This window comes from Schistocerca cancellata, chromosome 3 (assembly GCF_023864275.1).
Source record: "Schistocerca cancellata isolate TAMUIC-IGC-003103 chromosome 3, iqSchCanc2.1, whole genome shotgun sequence".
Classification (NCBI taxonomy): domain Eukaryota; kingdom Metazoa; phylum Arthropoda; class Insecta; order Orthoptera; family Acrididae; genus Schistocerca; species Schistocerca cancellata.
This window is the reverse complement of record NC_064628.1, coordinates 801,550,348-801,566,483: the sequence shown is the minus strand read 5'-3', so window position 1 is coordinate 801,566,483 and position 16,136 is coordinate 801,550,348. Positions and strand designations below refer to the sequence as shown.

At 45.3% G+C, this 16,136-nt stretch overlaps 1 protein-coding gene across 1 annotated transcript in view; it reads right to left on the bottom strand.

Annotated features, from left to right (window-relative positions):
• LOC126176581 (uncharacterized) overlaps positions 1-12,338 on the bottom strand; it is a 124,783-nt gene extending 112,445 nt beyond the window's left edge. The window contains exon 1 of the mRNA XM_049923743.1: positions 12,214-12,338. Within this exon, the coding sequence (XP_049779700.1) occupies positions 12,214-12,338 (125 nt within the window). The remainder of the gene's footprint in view (positions 1-12,213) is intronic.
• Between the last annotated feature and the right edge of the window lie 3,798 nt (positions 12,339-16,136).

Sequence of the window (16,136 nt, the reverse complement as noted above, 5' to 3'; positions counted from 1 at the left end):
ACAATTTACTGGAAAGAAATCAAAATTTGTGCCGGACCGGGACTCGAACCCGGCTTCCCCGCTTTACGCAAGCGGGAATCACATCACTGTGCGAGCACTATGAGAAGCAGATACAGGGGAATATGGAAATCTGGGGCTGTCTGTTAATAGTTCATAGTTCTATATCCTCAACTTGTCACTATAGACACTCAAATCATTTTAATGCTGTTTGTCATATTGAAATTGTTTTTTCTTCGGTAACTATGATGTAGAAAAGGTACCGTATGTGTGAATCCTTGGTCCGATGTAAGACAGTGCCTAATGACCGTAAACAGATCAGATTAAACAAATAAAGAAATAAATAAAATAATTTTATAGTGGCGAAAAATCGATCTTGGCTAAAGCGCGTATTTAACGTCTTTACTTGTTTGCATAGATAAAAAAATCCATTGTCATGATGATACTATTCGTGAACACTAAGCTTTTTCTTTTTTGTCTAGCGGAGTTTGCTATTTTATTGCGATTGCGGTATCGGAAAATGGGGCAGACAGTGCGCAACCAGTGGTAAGTGCCGAAGCCGTGGTGGTAATGGGTGCACAACCCAACTGCAAGCCACTGTCCACTCGGGTACACAGGTCTTAGTATCGGAGAAAATTATTCACTACAAGGGCACGAAAATCTGAGAATAATATAATTATGCACGAGATGATTTTATATCTTTAGTTGATTTCTCTGATGACCCAGAGACAGTACGCGACTTCTGTACTCAGGTATTCCGTTTACGATGCCAGAAAAATAAATACGAAAAGTAATCGAACCTGTGTTTCGGTTCGTTACGAGGAAAGATTGCTTGATAGCAAAAAAGGAAAATGCGCAAGTCACACATCGGTGAAGAGTACTTGCAGGCGCGTTCGTATTAAAAACTTGTAGTGATTGAAGAATGCTTATAAAGAGAGGGAGCGAGAGAGAGAGAGAGAGAGAGAGAGAGAGAGATGAAGCCTTATAGCATGACAGAATCTCTTTTCAGAAACAAAAATACACAATTAATAATTACATCTCTCTGTCTGATATTGTGGCCAGTATTATTATGCAGATGGCTACAGATAAAGGCAACAGACCTCATAAATCACACATTTTCATAAAAACAACAAAATTAGACATCAGATAACAAAATAATTTGTGGTTTTCCTGCGACACGTAAAATAATTTCAATTATCGCCAACTGAATTTGTGGTATTATAATTAATTGTCACAAACGGTGCATACAATGCTTTCTGCTACTGCTACTTACACAGTCGTAAACATACCAACCATAACTGTTTGGGGACAATAACTGTAACTTAACTATGACACAATAGATGGATAGCTACAATCCATGAAATTTTACTATTTTTCTTCAGAGCAGGAAAGGAGATTCATCCGACAAGTGGAAAAAAAGATTCGCTGCTGTGTGCTTATCCGGTGGCGATGATATTCGAATACATGGATATAGCAGAACAGTAAACTTCCAAAATGACTACACATAGTTCTCCAATATGGAGGAAATTATTTTAATCGACAAATTTTAGGAGGTTCTACTGGACACCGTAACAAATAATTTTTTCCACTCTTGTGAGGATTGAGACAACTTTTTAAACCTGTAGAGGGAGTTTTCTCTGGACGAAAATTAACTAAACTAACAAACTCTGGGAGGCTGTATGGGCCAATGAAAACACTTTTATAATGCGTTCGCCTATGACAGAAGAAAAGAAGCACAAACAAGTTTTAATTCCGTTATGACCAAGAGACAACAGTATTAACAAACAAAATTACTTCAATTACAGTAGAGGTTCGAAAATTCCTTCATTGATTTTTAAACAAGAGGTTATACCGGTGGGTCATGTTCGGTCTAACATGGTCAAAGACTGCAGGAGTGTCCTTAATTTATGATGCTGCTACTACTGCCCGCCGGCCGCGGTGGTCTAGCGGTTCTGGCGCTGCAGTCCGGAACCGCGGGACTGCTACGGTCGCAGTTTAGAATCCTGCCTCGGGCATGGGTGTGTGTGATGTCCTTAGGTTAGTTAGGTTTAAGTAGTTCTAAGTTCTAGGGGACTTATGACCTAAGATGTTGAGTCCCATAGTGCTCAGAGCCATTTGAACCATTTACTACTGCCCGGGCAACCACATCCTCTTCTGATTCAACAGGATATTGTAATCAAGGCTGCACATCTCTCATCACACAGAATAGTCTAGAGGGGTGAAATCGAGGAATTGAGTAGGCCACGCTGTAGAACCACCGCTGCCAATAAACTTCTTCTGGAAACCGTCGGTTCAATAATCGACGCAAAGGGCGACTGAAATGTGCCAGAGTCCCATCATGCTGGAACCACACGCGCCGTCTTGTAGCGAGTGGCACGTCTTCCAGAATGTTCAGGCGAGAAAACCGGAATACTGCCTGCCACTTAATAGCTTAGGTAGGAGGTACGGACGAGTTCAATAGTCACTAACAACATCTGCCCACACATTCACGTAGAACCGCAAGAGCCAGCCGCGGTGGTCAAGCGGTTCTAGGCGCTTCAGTCCGGAACTGCGCGACTGCTACGGTCGCAGGTTCGAATCCTGCCTCGGGCATGGATGTGTGTGATGTCCTTAGGTTAGTTAGGTTTAAGTAGTTCTAAGTTCTAGGGGACCTATGACCTTAGAAGTTAAGTCCCGTAGTGCTCAGAGCCATTTGAACCATTTTTAGAACCGCAAGTGATGAGCGCAAGGAAATGTGGCATTTGGATTAATATCGCTCAAAACATGCGAATTGTGGATGTTGAAGATCCCATGACGCCCTAACGTTGCTTCACCTGCAGACAGCACAGAGTACGAAAATGTAGAATGCATTTGACAGTGTATCAGGTACCACAGCGAAAACTATTCTCTGAGTGAATAATCACTTGGTTCCAGGTTGTGCACACGCTGGAAGTGAAATGTATTGACAATTGCTTATGAACGACGTTTCTTACATTCATCTGATTCGTCCTCATCTTATGCGCAATTCCACAAGTGCTAAGAGCGATTACGGCACAGAGTTGTTGAAACATTGATTCCAATGGTGTTTCCACTGTCACTACAAGACCAAGCTAAATACAATTGTTTTTTATTTAGAGTTGTGTTTCGCGGGAAAAATAAATGTGTGCAGCCGTTTGTTATTAAATAAAAAATATCGCCTTCCATCTAGCTACCAATGAGCTTAAGATACCCCGTAAAGGATTTTGCGTGAAAACGTACATCTCGTCATAGCTTTTCAGCGTAGCGAATGACAGCAACAATTGCCACAGCCAGATCCTAGTGGGAAAAGTCCTAAGAAGTACAGGTCATGTGTGAAATACATGAACGAATCGAAACCTTCCGTCCACTCCCTTGTAAATGTGATATTGTCAAAACTGAAGACAATAGACAGAAAGCCGAATTGCTGCATTTTGCACTGAAATATAAATTCGCACAAAACTGTTCTACTACCATACCACCTTAGACTTCCTCCTTAACTCACGCGTGGCTGTTATGGAAACAGACATAGACGGCGTAGAAAAACGTGACTAATCTGACCCAATAGTTCCTAGCGAAATTTCTACCTTATTTCACACTGACAGTGCAGAATAACTAGTCAATTTACAAAAACATTATTACCATCTTCTTAATAGCGTAGTGGTCCATCTTTAGAACGCGTACAGCAGTGATTGTGCTTGGCATGGATTCGACAGGTCTTTAGTAGGTTTGCGCAGGTATGTGGCACCGGAAATCTACCGACAGGTCTGCTCATTTCCGTACATTACGGATAGATTGTTTGTGGATGTGGAGCTGCCACCTGATAGCGCACCAGATACGTTCCGTTGTGTTCAGGTCAGATTAATACGGTGGCCAAAAGGTGAACATGAGATCACTATCATCGGCACAAACAACTCTTGCATGTTTCTGGTCTTGTGACAAGGGCAGTTATCTTGCTGGAAAATTCCAACGTCGTCGGCGAAGACGATCAAGCTCGAAGGGACACAAGTGATTCAATCATCAAACCCTCAGGTAAATGTCTCCCATAGTATAACACTAACCCAAGCGGCTCGCATCCATAGAGAACTACATTCGCCTGGATCACGACGTGCTCAGTCACGAAAACTGACCAGGTATAATGCGAAATGTGATCCATCCAACGAAGTGACGAGCTGAATAGGGCAGCTTCAAATGCAACTGACGTTATGAAATATCTCACTGATCGTTTCCGCTGACTGTTTTGCTGAATATTAAACTGAAGAGACACATGAATCTGCTCCAGTGACTTCTCTAACGTCCACTCTTCTCTGTGTGATCTGGCTTCAAGATGTCACATGTTTTTTACCAATTGGTGTTTTTCAGTCGCAGCAGCTAGCCTCACTTCCCAAGTCCTGAAAAAGTTAAAAAATGTGCCTGAAGCTAGCTGCTAATGCTGTCACTCATTTTATTTATTTATTTTGTTTTTTTGCAAAGCTGGAGAGTACTGTTTCCTGAAGGCACTATTCAGAACGCGTGAGGGCTGCGGCCTCCTACGGACACAATATCTTTCTCTTAATGTCACAGTTCTGCTCACCTGACAAGACTGGAGACACGCTGTAAAGCTAAATAAAAGTGCCGTCCGCTAGGGGCCTGCCCAATGACGCAACTTTCACCTGGCCAACACGCTTCGGCCTACATGTGGGCTGCCCTGGCGCCGTTTCCATGAACGCCCGTGTCCATGTTGCATACCTCGTCTTAATTTTTCATTTTTCTGCCAGACCCCACATTGCCTCTGTTGAGTTCATTATGTGTGCAGTTCCCAAACTCTCTCAGAAAAGCTAAGAACAGTTCCACACAAGATTAAATGTGAAAACGCTAATTAGGCCAATAAGTTACTATATATTCAGCACATACAATCACTACAGCCATATTTACACTACAAAGCAATTATTGCTACGTCCTACTTCCTCATTAGCCCCTAATTGATACTGATTATCATACTGAACAAAAATAGACAATCCGAATGGCTTGCCACTTTTCGTAACACCCCACTCAAATCAAAATGCCTTATATGTATACATATGAAATCCTTATTATTACTTTTTTTGAGTTTTCATACACATCTCTCCCTCTCATTTTTTTCTTCATGCAGTCTATTTATTCTATCCATTTTGTTCTCGTTTCCTTCACAGTTCTGTTCTTTGACAGCCTCTACCTATCAATTTTCGTTTGTGTGACTCTATGTCTGAAACTTACGAACATTTCTTCTGAGTTCTTTCGAGATGCTTTTTACTTGCTGAATTTTCAGGTAGATTCTTTCCTTTCTGTACTTCAAAACTTCCTTACGTTTTGGACCCATATCACAATACCGACCTCAGCGGCATCTTCTTTAATGATTGGAGAACTGAGACATTCCTTCAGCTGTGTCATAACACTGTCCAAAAAAGTTACAAATACGAGAACTAGTCATAAAGTTTTAATTATCAGCTCTAAAAAAAACTTTATTTCGCAGGTACATGTCTGCAGATGTGGTGGCAAAAACTGAAATCCCTGCGCAACATCATCGTAGCCTGCCTGCAGATGAGCCAAAACAAAATCCCAAAAGCCACCTCCACTTTGCCAATGGGCTTCCACCGTTAATTTCAGTTATTTGCAGCTGCTTCTATGTCACCAGTTTTGAGTAAGTCGCACATCACGTTATGTGTGGTTGCGACAGAGTCGTCACCTGATGATAGACAAAAGTCAGTTCATGATCGAATATTCTGACATCGGTAAAGTGCTCCTTTTTTAATATTATTGTCACATTCTGTCATGCACCAGTGGAGAGACCAATTAAAGTTAATTTGAAACCTTTAACTGTTTCACAGCGTATCCTCATCAACAGATGCAAAATCGTAAATTCTGGTTATTATTTTTAAGCAACCTTTATACGTAGTTGTAGATGAAGATGCAAACTCAGAGGGCCATAGACACGGGTTCCCAGGTAGATGCCGTGTTTCTTGACTTCCGCAACGCGTTCGATACAGTTCCCACAGTCGTTTAATGAACAAAGTAAGAGCATATGGACTATCAGACCAATTTTGAGATAGTATTGAAGAGTTCCTAGATAACAGAACGCGGCATGTCATTCTCAATGGAGAGAAGTCTTCCGAAGTAAGAGTGATCTCAGGTGTGCCGCAGGAGAGTGTCGTAGGGCCGTTGCTATTCACAATATACATAAATGACCTTGTGGATGACATCGGAAGTTCACTGAGGCTTTTTGCGGATGATGCTGTGGTATATCGAGAGGTTGTAACAATGGAAAATTGTACTGAAATGCAGGAGGATCTGCAACGAATTGACGCATGGTGCAGGGAATGGCAATTGAATCTCAATGTAGACAAGTGTAATGTGGTGCGAATGCATAGAAAGAAAGATCCTTTATCATTTAGCTACAATATAGCAGGTCAGCAACTGGAAGCAGTTAATTCCATAAATTATCTGGGAGTAGGCATCAGGAGTGATTTAAAATGGAATGATCATATAAAGTTGATCGTCGGTAAAGCAGATGCCAGACCGAGAGTCATTGGAAGAATCCTAAGGAAATGCAATCCGAAAACAAAGGAAGTAGGTTACAGTACGCTTGTTCGCCCACTGCTTGAATACTGCTCACCGGTGTGGGATCCGTACCAGATAGGGTTGAAGAAGAGACGGAGAAGATCCAACGGAGAGCAGCGCGCTTCGTGACGCGAAAGCGTTACGGAGATGATAGATAAACTCCAGTGGAAGACTCTGCAAGAGAGACGCTCAGTAGATCGGTACGGGCTTTTGTTGAAGTTTCGAGAACATACCTTCACCGAGGAGTGAAGCAGTATATTGCTCCCTCCTACGTATATCTGGCGAAGAGACCATGGGGATAAAATCGGAGAGATTAGAGCCCACACAGAGGCATACCGACAATCTTTCTTTCCACGAACAATACGAGACTGGGATAGAAGGGAGAACCGATAGAGGTACTCAAAGTACCCTCCGCCACACACCATCAGGTGGCTTGCGGAGTATGGATGTAGATGTAGAAAACAATAAGTGCTTCGCTACGTGCAGTTCAGAGCTCTACTGGGGAACCACAGCTTTTAACAAAGTGGGTCTGTATATTACAAATGGCAAATTATTGCCTTCAAATGGGAAGGTCACCACACTTTGGGACAGCACACGAAGTACCACTTATAACTCAAGAGTTTGTGACGATTAAAACGCTCCCTTAGAGGATCCACAGACATGGAGATGCATGAATCCGATAATGTCTCAGCAGTTCGCAGTAAAAGGACGTAACAGGCGCCGAATGCCTCTTTGGCACGGCGCGCGGACGAGGCGGCAGCTCCGAGTAACGACCGCAATAAAACGCCGGAGCCGCGGTGGCGGAGGGGCTGCGAGGTGGAGTGAAGCAGGCGGCTGGAATCGGCATGCGGGCCGCGCCCTGAGGTTCCGGTGCATTATTCAGGGCCGCCGCCTTCCAATATTAACCAGCGGTGCCGCCGTGGGAACTGCCGCACCCTCTGGTAGGGGGGAGGACAGGGACCCGGCTTACCTGCCAGCCACGGGTGCCAAGCGTGCACTGATTGGCTACACATCGAACACTGACTCCTTCCATTACTTCTCCACTAGTCTGAGCTACAGAAATGAACAGGAACGTGGCATTTCGCTACATGAACTTACACAGGTTGCTTAACTACAGGGTGATTCAAAAAGAATACCACAACTTTAAAAATGTGTATTTAATGAAAGAAACGTAATATAACCTTCTGTTATACATCATTACAAAGAGTATTTAAAAAAGTTTTTTTTTCACTCAAAACCAAGTTCTGAGATGTTCAATATGGCCCCCTCCAGACACTCGAGCAATATCAACCCGATACTCCAACTCGTTCCACACTCTCTGTAGCATATCAGGCGTAACAGTTTGGATAGCTGCTGTTATTTCTCGTTTCAAATCATCAATGGTGGCTGGGAGAGGTGGCCGAAACACCATATCCCCATAAGAAAAAATCGCAGGGGGTAAGATCAGGGCTTCTTGGAGGCCAGTGATGAAGTGCTCTGTCACGGGCTGCCTGGCGGCCGATCCATCGCCTCGGGTAGTTGACGTTCAGGTAGTTACGGACAGATAAGTGCCAATGTGGTGGCGCTCCATCCTGCTGAAATATGAATTGTTGTGCTTCTTGTTCGAGCTGAGGGACCAGCCAATTCTCTAACATCTCCAGATACTGTAGTCCAGTTACAGTAGCACCTTCGAAGAAAAAGGGACCAAAAACTTTATTGGCTGAAATGGCACAGAAAACGTTCACCTTAGGCGAGTCACGTTCATACTGAGTTGTTTCCCGTGGATTCTCGTCGATTCACTTCTGCCGTACTCAATAACACAAAAAGCTTTCTGTTGAGCGGTCGCCATCTTAGCATCAACTGACGCTGACGCCTAGTCAACAGCGCCTCAAGCGAACAAATGTACAACTAAATGAAACTTTATAGCTCCCTTAATTCGCCGACAGATAGTGCTTAGCTCTGCCTTTTGTCGTTGCAGAGTTTTAAATTCCTTAAGTTGTGGTATTCTTTTTGAATCACCCTGTATTATACACGGAAGAGTCAAAGAAACTGGTACACCTGCCTAATTTCGTGTAGCGCCCCCGCGAGCACGCAGAAGTGCCGCAACACGACATAGCATGGACTCGACTAATGTCTGAAGTAGTGCTGGAAGGAACTGACACCATGAATCCTGTAACGCGTTCATAAATCCGTAAGAGCTCGAGGGCGTGGAGATCTCTTCTGAAAAGCACGCCACAATGCATCCCAAATACGCTCAATAATAGTAATGTCTGGAGAGTTTGGTGGCCATCGGAAGTGATTAAACTCTGTAGCAATTGTGGACATGTGGGGTGTCACACTGTCCTGCTTAAATTGCCCAAGTCTGTCGACATGCACAGTGGACATGAATGGATGAAGGTGATCAGACATTATGCTTACTTACGTGTCACCTGTCAGAGTTGTATCGAAACGTGTCAGGGGTCACGCTACTCCAACTTCACACGTCTCACACCATTACAGAGCCTCCACCAGCATGAACCTGCTGACATGCATGGATTCATGAGGTTGTCTGCATACCAGCACACGTCCGTCCGCACGATACAATTTGAGACGAGACTCGTCCGACCAGGTAACATGTTTCCAGTCATCAACAGTCCAGTGTCGATGTTGACATGCCCAGGCGAGGAGTAAAGCTTTGTGTCGTGCAGTCATCAAGGGTACTTGAGTGGGCATTCGGATCCAAAAGCCCAATATCAATGATGTTTTGCGGAACGGTTCACCCCCTGACAATTGTTGATGCCCCAGCACAGAAACCTGCAGCAATTTGCGGAAGGGTTGCACTTTTGTCAACGTTGACCGATTCTCTTCAGTTGTCTTTGATCCCGTCCTTGCAGGATCTTTTTCCGCCCGCAGAGATGTCTGAGGACGGATGTTCTACCAAGTTCCTGATATTCACGTTAATCTCGTGAAATGGTCGTACGGGAAAATCCTCACTTCATCACTATCTTGGATATGCTGTGTCCCATTGCTCGTGCGCCGACTACGCCAACTATAACACCACATTGAAACTCACTTAAGTATTGATAATCTGCTACTGTACCAGCAGTAACCGATCTAAAACCTGCTCCATACACTTGTTATATATACGCGTTCCCGACCGCAGCGCCGTGTTCTGCGATTTACATATCTCTGTATTGCAATACGCATGCCTATTATAACTACATATGACGGTAGTATCTGTTGCCGAAAGAACAGTTACCGTTGATGACCATAAAGCTTTGATAGCATGAAATTACAATTAAATGGACACCCACGCTGCAAACAAGCGTTTATGGACTTCATTGGGGACATGTTGAAAATGTGTGCCCCGACCGGGACTCGAACCCGGGATCTCCTCCTTACATGGCAAATGCTCTATCCATCTGAGCCACCGAGGGCACGGAGGATAGTGCACCTGCAGGGACTTATCCGTTGCATGCTCCCCGTGAGACCCAAATTCCCGACATGTCCACACCACTACATTCGTAGTGCGCCTAATAGATGTTTGCCCATCATACTTATTACTCGTGGCAGATTAATCTACCAAGTCCCATACGAGTTCGGGCATAACGTGTGCGTTTCGCGCGAGAAGGTCAATGGCCGCAACATATACTACCGTCATATATAGTTGAAATATGGCTTCCCAGCCATTGACCTTCTTGTGCGAACGCACACGGTATGCCCGAACTCGTTCGGGACTTGTTAGATGAATCTGCCATGAGTAACGAGTATGATGGGCAAATATCTATTAGGCGCACTACGAATGTAGTGGTGTGGACATGTTGGGAATGTGGGTCTCACGGGGAGCGTGTAAGGGATAATTCCCTGCAGGCGCACTATCCTCTGTGCCCTCGGTGGCTCAGATGGACGCCGGCACGGTAGCTCAGCGTGTTCGGTCAGAGAGCCGGTTGGTCTCTATAATAAAAAACTAAGTGGAAGGATCAACCACAGAACTTGAACAGGATGTCTTGCGACGTCCGCAACGCCCAAAAAAAATTAATTAATTAATTAAAAAATGGATAGAGCGTCTGCCATGTAAGCAGGAGATCCCGGGTTCGAGTACCGGTCGGGGCAGACATTTCCAACATGTCCCCAAAGAAGTGTATAAATGCCTGTTTGCAGGGAGGATGTCCATTTAATTATCATTTCACGCATGCCTATACCAGTTTCTTCGGCGATTCAGTGTATAATAAATATATCACACTTCTTGTGTACCCAGTTGTAATTTTACAGTTAATATAGCTCTCTTGTGTCTTCTAACTTGATAAGAAAAACATTCGTGAAGTAACATTCGACAGACATGGGCAGATAAATGAAAAAAAAGAAATAAAACATGAACAGTGTTTTGAACACTGGGAGGGGGGGAGGGGGGGGGGACAGGCTGTAAAACTAGCCACTATGCCACCATTTCTGTTGAGATACTTGTACGCTTAAAGGCAGCTGAATAGTCTCGAAAACATTGACCGTCGTTTTCACAGAAACGGTCGAGTATGTACGAATAAGCTGAGATACGTGTTCGCTTATTTTGACTCCTTTTCCACTGAGCGCAGTCTCTGAGAAATCGGGTTATGGCACTTGCCGTGTTCTCCTGGTAAGCTGTACTCGTAAAATTTTGCCAGTTCTACATCTACACATCTAAATTTATACTCCGCAAGCCACCCAACGGTGTGTGGCGGAGGGCACTTTACGTGCCACTGTCATTACCTCCCTTTTCTGTTCCACTCGCGTATGGTTCGCGGGAAGAACGACTGCCGGAACGCCTCCGTGCGTGGTCGAATCTGTCTAATTTTACATTCGTGATCTCCTCGGAAGGTATAAGTAGGGGGAAGCAATATATTCGATACCTCATCCAGAAACGCACCCTCTCGAAACCTGGATAGCAAGCTACACTGCGATGCAGAGCGCCTCACTTGCAGAGTCTGCCACTTGAGTTTGCTAAACATCTCTGTAACGCTATCACGCTTACCAAATAAGCCTGTGACGAAACGCGCCGCTCTTCTTTGAATCTTCTCTATCTCCTCTGTCAACCCGACCTGGTAACGGATCCCACACTGATGAGCAATACTCAAGTATAGGTTGAACGAGTGTTTTGTAAGCCACCTCCTTTGTTGATGGACTACATTTTCTAAGGACTCTCCCAATGAATCTCAACCTGGCACCCGCCTTACCAACAATTATTTTATATGGTCGTTCCACTTCAAATCGTTCCGTACGCATACTCCCAGATATTTTACAGAAGTAACTGCTACCAGTGTTTGTTCCGCTATCATATAATCATACAATAAAGGATCCTTCTTTCTATGTATTCGCAATACATTACATTTGTCTATATTAAGGGTCAGTTGCCACTCCCTGCACCAAGTGCCTATCCGCTGCAGATCTTCCTGCATTTCGCTACGATTTTCTAATGCTGCAACTTCTCTGTATACCACAGCATCATCCACGAAAAGCCGCTCGGATGGGTTTCGGTTCCTTTCGATACTGGAGCTCGCAGTTCTCGATTCCTCGTGGCTCTCGATGCTGGCCATCGGTACTTTGCGACGCGGATTGGCCGCAACGTCGCGAGGCGTGGAGGCCGGCTAGTTAGCGACAGTGTTGCAGCTCTGTAACAGCAGTGGCGGCGGCGGGGGCGGCGGCGGCGGCAGCGGCGGCGGCGGCGGCGGCGGCGGCGAGTAGGGCGCAGCGGCGCGGGGCGGGCTCGCTGCCAGCGCCGTGTCGCCGGGATTTACGGCGGCGCGGCTCTGCGGCAAACAAGGGGCGGCGCCCAGATTCATGGCCGCCGGTTCCCCCGCTCTGCCCCCGGAGCGCACTGGACTCGACGCCCGGCACTTCACCGTCTTGCCAAACTCACGCGTCGCGCGATTTGCGCGTCACGGAACTGGTCCGTAGGCCTCGACAGAGGCAGTTCGCTTTCCCATCCACATTGGCCAGTGTTTGGCCTGTCAGACCGCCGAGTTGTTCGAAGCTCCCCACCAGATAATTCCAGTCCAGTAGGGCCACAGATTAATCTACCAAGTTCCGTACGAGTTCGGGCATAGCGTGTGCGTTCGCACAAGAACGTCAATGGCCGGGAAGCCATATTTTAACTATATATGACGGTACAGAAACCAGATGGCAGTTATAAGAGTCGAGGAACATGAAAGGGAAGCAGCAGTTGGGAAGGGAGTGAGACAGGGTTGTAGCCTCTCCCCGATGTTATTCAATCTGTATATTGAGCAAGCAGTAAAGGAAACAAAAGAAAAATTCGGAGTAGGTATTAAAATCCATGGAGCAGAAATAAAAACTTTGAGGTTCGCCGATGACATTGTAATTCTGTCAGAGACAGCAAAGGACTTGGAAGAGCAGTTGAACGGAATGGACAGTGTCTTGAAAGGAGGATATAAGATGAACATCAACAAAAGCAAAACGAGGATAATGGAATGTAGTCGAATTAAGTCGGGTGATGCTGAGGGAATTAGATTAGGAAATGAGACACTTAAAGTAGTAAAGGAGTTTTGCTATTTGGGGAGCAAAATAACTGATGATGGTCGAAGTATAGAGGATATAAAATGTAGAGTGGCAACGGCAAGAAAAGCGTTTCTGAAGAAAAGAAATTTGTTAATATCGAGTATAGATTTAAGTGTCAGGACGTCATTTCTGAAAGTATTTGTATGGAGTATAGCCATGTATGGGAGTGAAACATGGACGATAAACACTTTGGACAAGAAGAGAATAGAAGCTTTCGAAATGTGGTGCTACAGAAGAATGCTGAAGATTAAATGGGTAGATCACATAACTAATGAGGAGGTATTGAATAGAATTGGGGAGAAGAGGAGTTTGTGGCACAACTTGACAAGAAGGACTGACCGGTTGGTAGGACATGTTCTGAGGCATCAATGGACCACAAAGTTAGCATTGGAGGGCAGTGTGGAGTGTAAACATCGTAGAGGGAGACCAAGAGATGATTCACTAAGCAGATTCAGAAGGACGTAGGTTGCAGTAAGTGCTGGGAGATAATGAAGTTTGCACAGGATAGAGTAGCATGGAGAGCTGCATCAAACCAGTCTCAGGACTGAAGACCACAAAAACAACAGGACCACAGTCGCCAACGGATGACGAAACAGGCTGGGGAAGGGAGGGCAACCCATCCCGTGCATTTCGACATTGTACCAACAGGGTCAGAGATAACTGAGCCGCAGTAAAATTTGCTGTTTTGAAGAACGCGCCGCAGCGCGTAGTGTAAAGCAGTCGCTTTCCGTTTCTGGCAGTGGCGCCGCTGTGGCAATCGCAGCTTTGGTGTCTCCCTCTGGTGGGATAGGGGAAAAGTTGCCGTTTCACGTGCATTTCAGGGGGGCTATGAGCTCCGCAGTGGCAGTTTTTTCAGTCTGAGATGGTCAGTCGAGGCGAGTCTAGTCAGTTGGTCAGCCGGTTCAGTGTGGGGCAGTCAGTGTCTGTCTGTCGTCGAAGTGCGAGTATGTCTGTCGTTTGGATCAAACTTTAAGCCTGAAAATGAGAGTCTTGCCACTCCGCCAGTAACAGAACTCAGCTAGTGGTCGCCCGGTCGGGGCCGAGTTCCTGCATCTCAGTCTGCCGTTAGGCCGCCAGTCTGCTCGATTTGCTCGGGCAACGGTCATTGGCGGTTGGATTGGGAGGTTGCTTGGTCGCACACTGAGACGCGAGATGATTTGTCCGCCTTGAGCGTCGGCGCATGTGAGGTCCCCCACGTGAGTCCAGTGGGCAGCGCCGTATAGAAAGGGGTAGTGGCTTCGCAGTTCACAAGAAAGGAACAGGAGCGGAACCACGACATCGGGCTGGCCGGGGCGAGCTGCGACGCCGTGAGACGGGAGATCGGCGCGCCTTCCTGCGTCCGTTGAAGCGGCTGCCAGCGGACGGTTCGGGAGAGCGTTGGGGGTTCTGCGCCAGGTCTTCGCCAGAAATCGCAGTTTATTAGAATTAAGTGATTGGAAATATGTTGTTTCATTTACTTGTTAAATTCTGATTTCTCGGTGAGGTCACCAGCCGCTTTGTTTTGGGGTCGTCGCACCATTCTTCCCCATTTGCCCACCCTCGGGAAGGTGGTTATTGTGAATTGGGTGGTCCGTTTTTCCCTTGTGGAATTGGGGAGGTTTAGAGCAATGTGCGGTTCGGGTTGTTTAGTAACCCCCGCCCCCCCCCCCCCATCCCTGTCAATCTGCCATACGTTAATAGCTGCCCCTGCCATGTTTGTCGGATTCGGTGTTAACGAATTTATTGCTTAAAGCCGAATTCTTGAAATATGTTTCTATCTTGCTAATCATCTTGCGAGGTGGTATATGTGTAATGCAGAGCGTGTTGTACATTTTATGTAAGTCTGCATTTTATGGGTTTTATTTAAATAGTCATTTTATGTTATAAGCTTGCCAACATTCTACCGTATGAGTCATTTAAAAAAATTGCACTTTCGGTGGCAAATAATTTGAGGGTTGTATCTTTTCCATTCCTCTTACGGGGTGCAAAGTTACATGTCTGTATGAGCCGTTAAAATTTTTTTGGTTTAAAGTAATCTGGTGTGTTGCAGATTCGCACCAATGTAGTCTTTCAGAGGTTGTTGTGAGCGGTCATGACTACGGTCGTGTTGAGAGGGAGCAGACAAGCTTCTCGGCCCGAAGGCTCCTACTGTTAATATTGTTCTTGCCTCTAAATAAAACTAACATGATATTTTGAGTGTGCTTTTCTGCTTATAATTTTTAAATCTGTTTTGCTTCGGCCTTTAGAAATAAAATTCACATTTGTTAAATTGTGACTTGATATTTCGAGTGTGCTTTTCTGCTTATAATTTTAAACCTGTTTTGAAAAGGTTTTTATGAATAAAATTTCCATTTGTTGAAATTTCATTTGTGTCCATCAGTTACTCCTTGGCAACTACTTCCACACTCACATAGTGTGTTAATGTTCTTGATGAATCACTAGTAAATAAAGTAAATTCTTTAAAAAAGAGATTCTGAAAAGTAAATTTTCACGGTTCAATAACTACGAGGGGAGTTCAATAAGTAATGTTACACATATTTCTCTGAAAGCTGATTAGTTCTTCTTTTTTTTTTTCAGGATTCCAATACACCGTATTATTCTCCACTCTTTTGGTAAAGTGAAATGATCGTATGGCATCGTTGGCCGGGAGGCCATATTCGGGGTAGTTCGGACGCCGTATTTCAAGTCCTTTTTATCTGACGCCACGTCGACGACTTGCGGGTCAATGATGATGAAATGATGGTGAAGGACACACAACACCCATTCCCCTGCCGGGAATCGAACCTGAGCCCCCTGCGTTGTAGGTGGTAACGCTACCGCTACGCTACGGAGGCGGACGAGTTTACAAAACCCTATTCTTCGCCGTAATCTCCGTACAAAGTAACAGCCTCATGCCACTTTGCTGGAACGGCCTGTATGCCCACATGGTATCATTCAACTGGTCGACATCAGAGCCAACGTTTTGCTGCATCAATAACCTCCTCACCTTCCACATACTGCTTCCCATGGAGTGCTACCTTCATTGGGTCACACAGATGGAAGTCGGATGGTGCGAGATCAGAGCTGTAGGCTGGATGAGAAAGAAC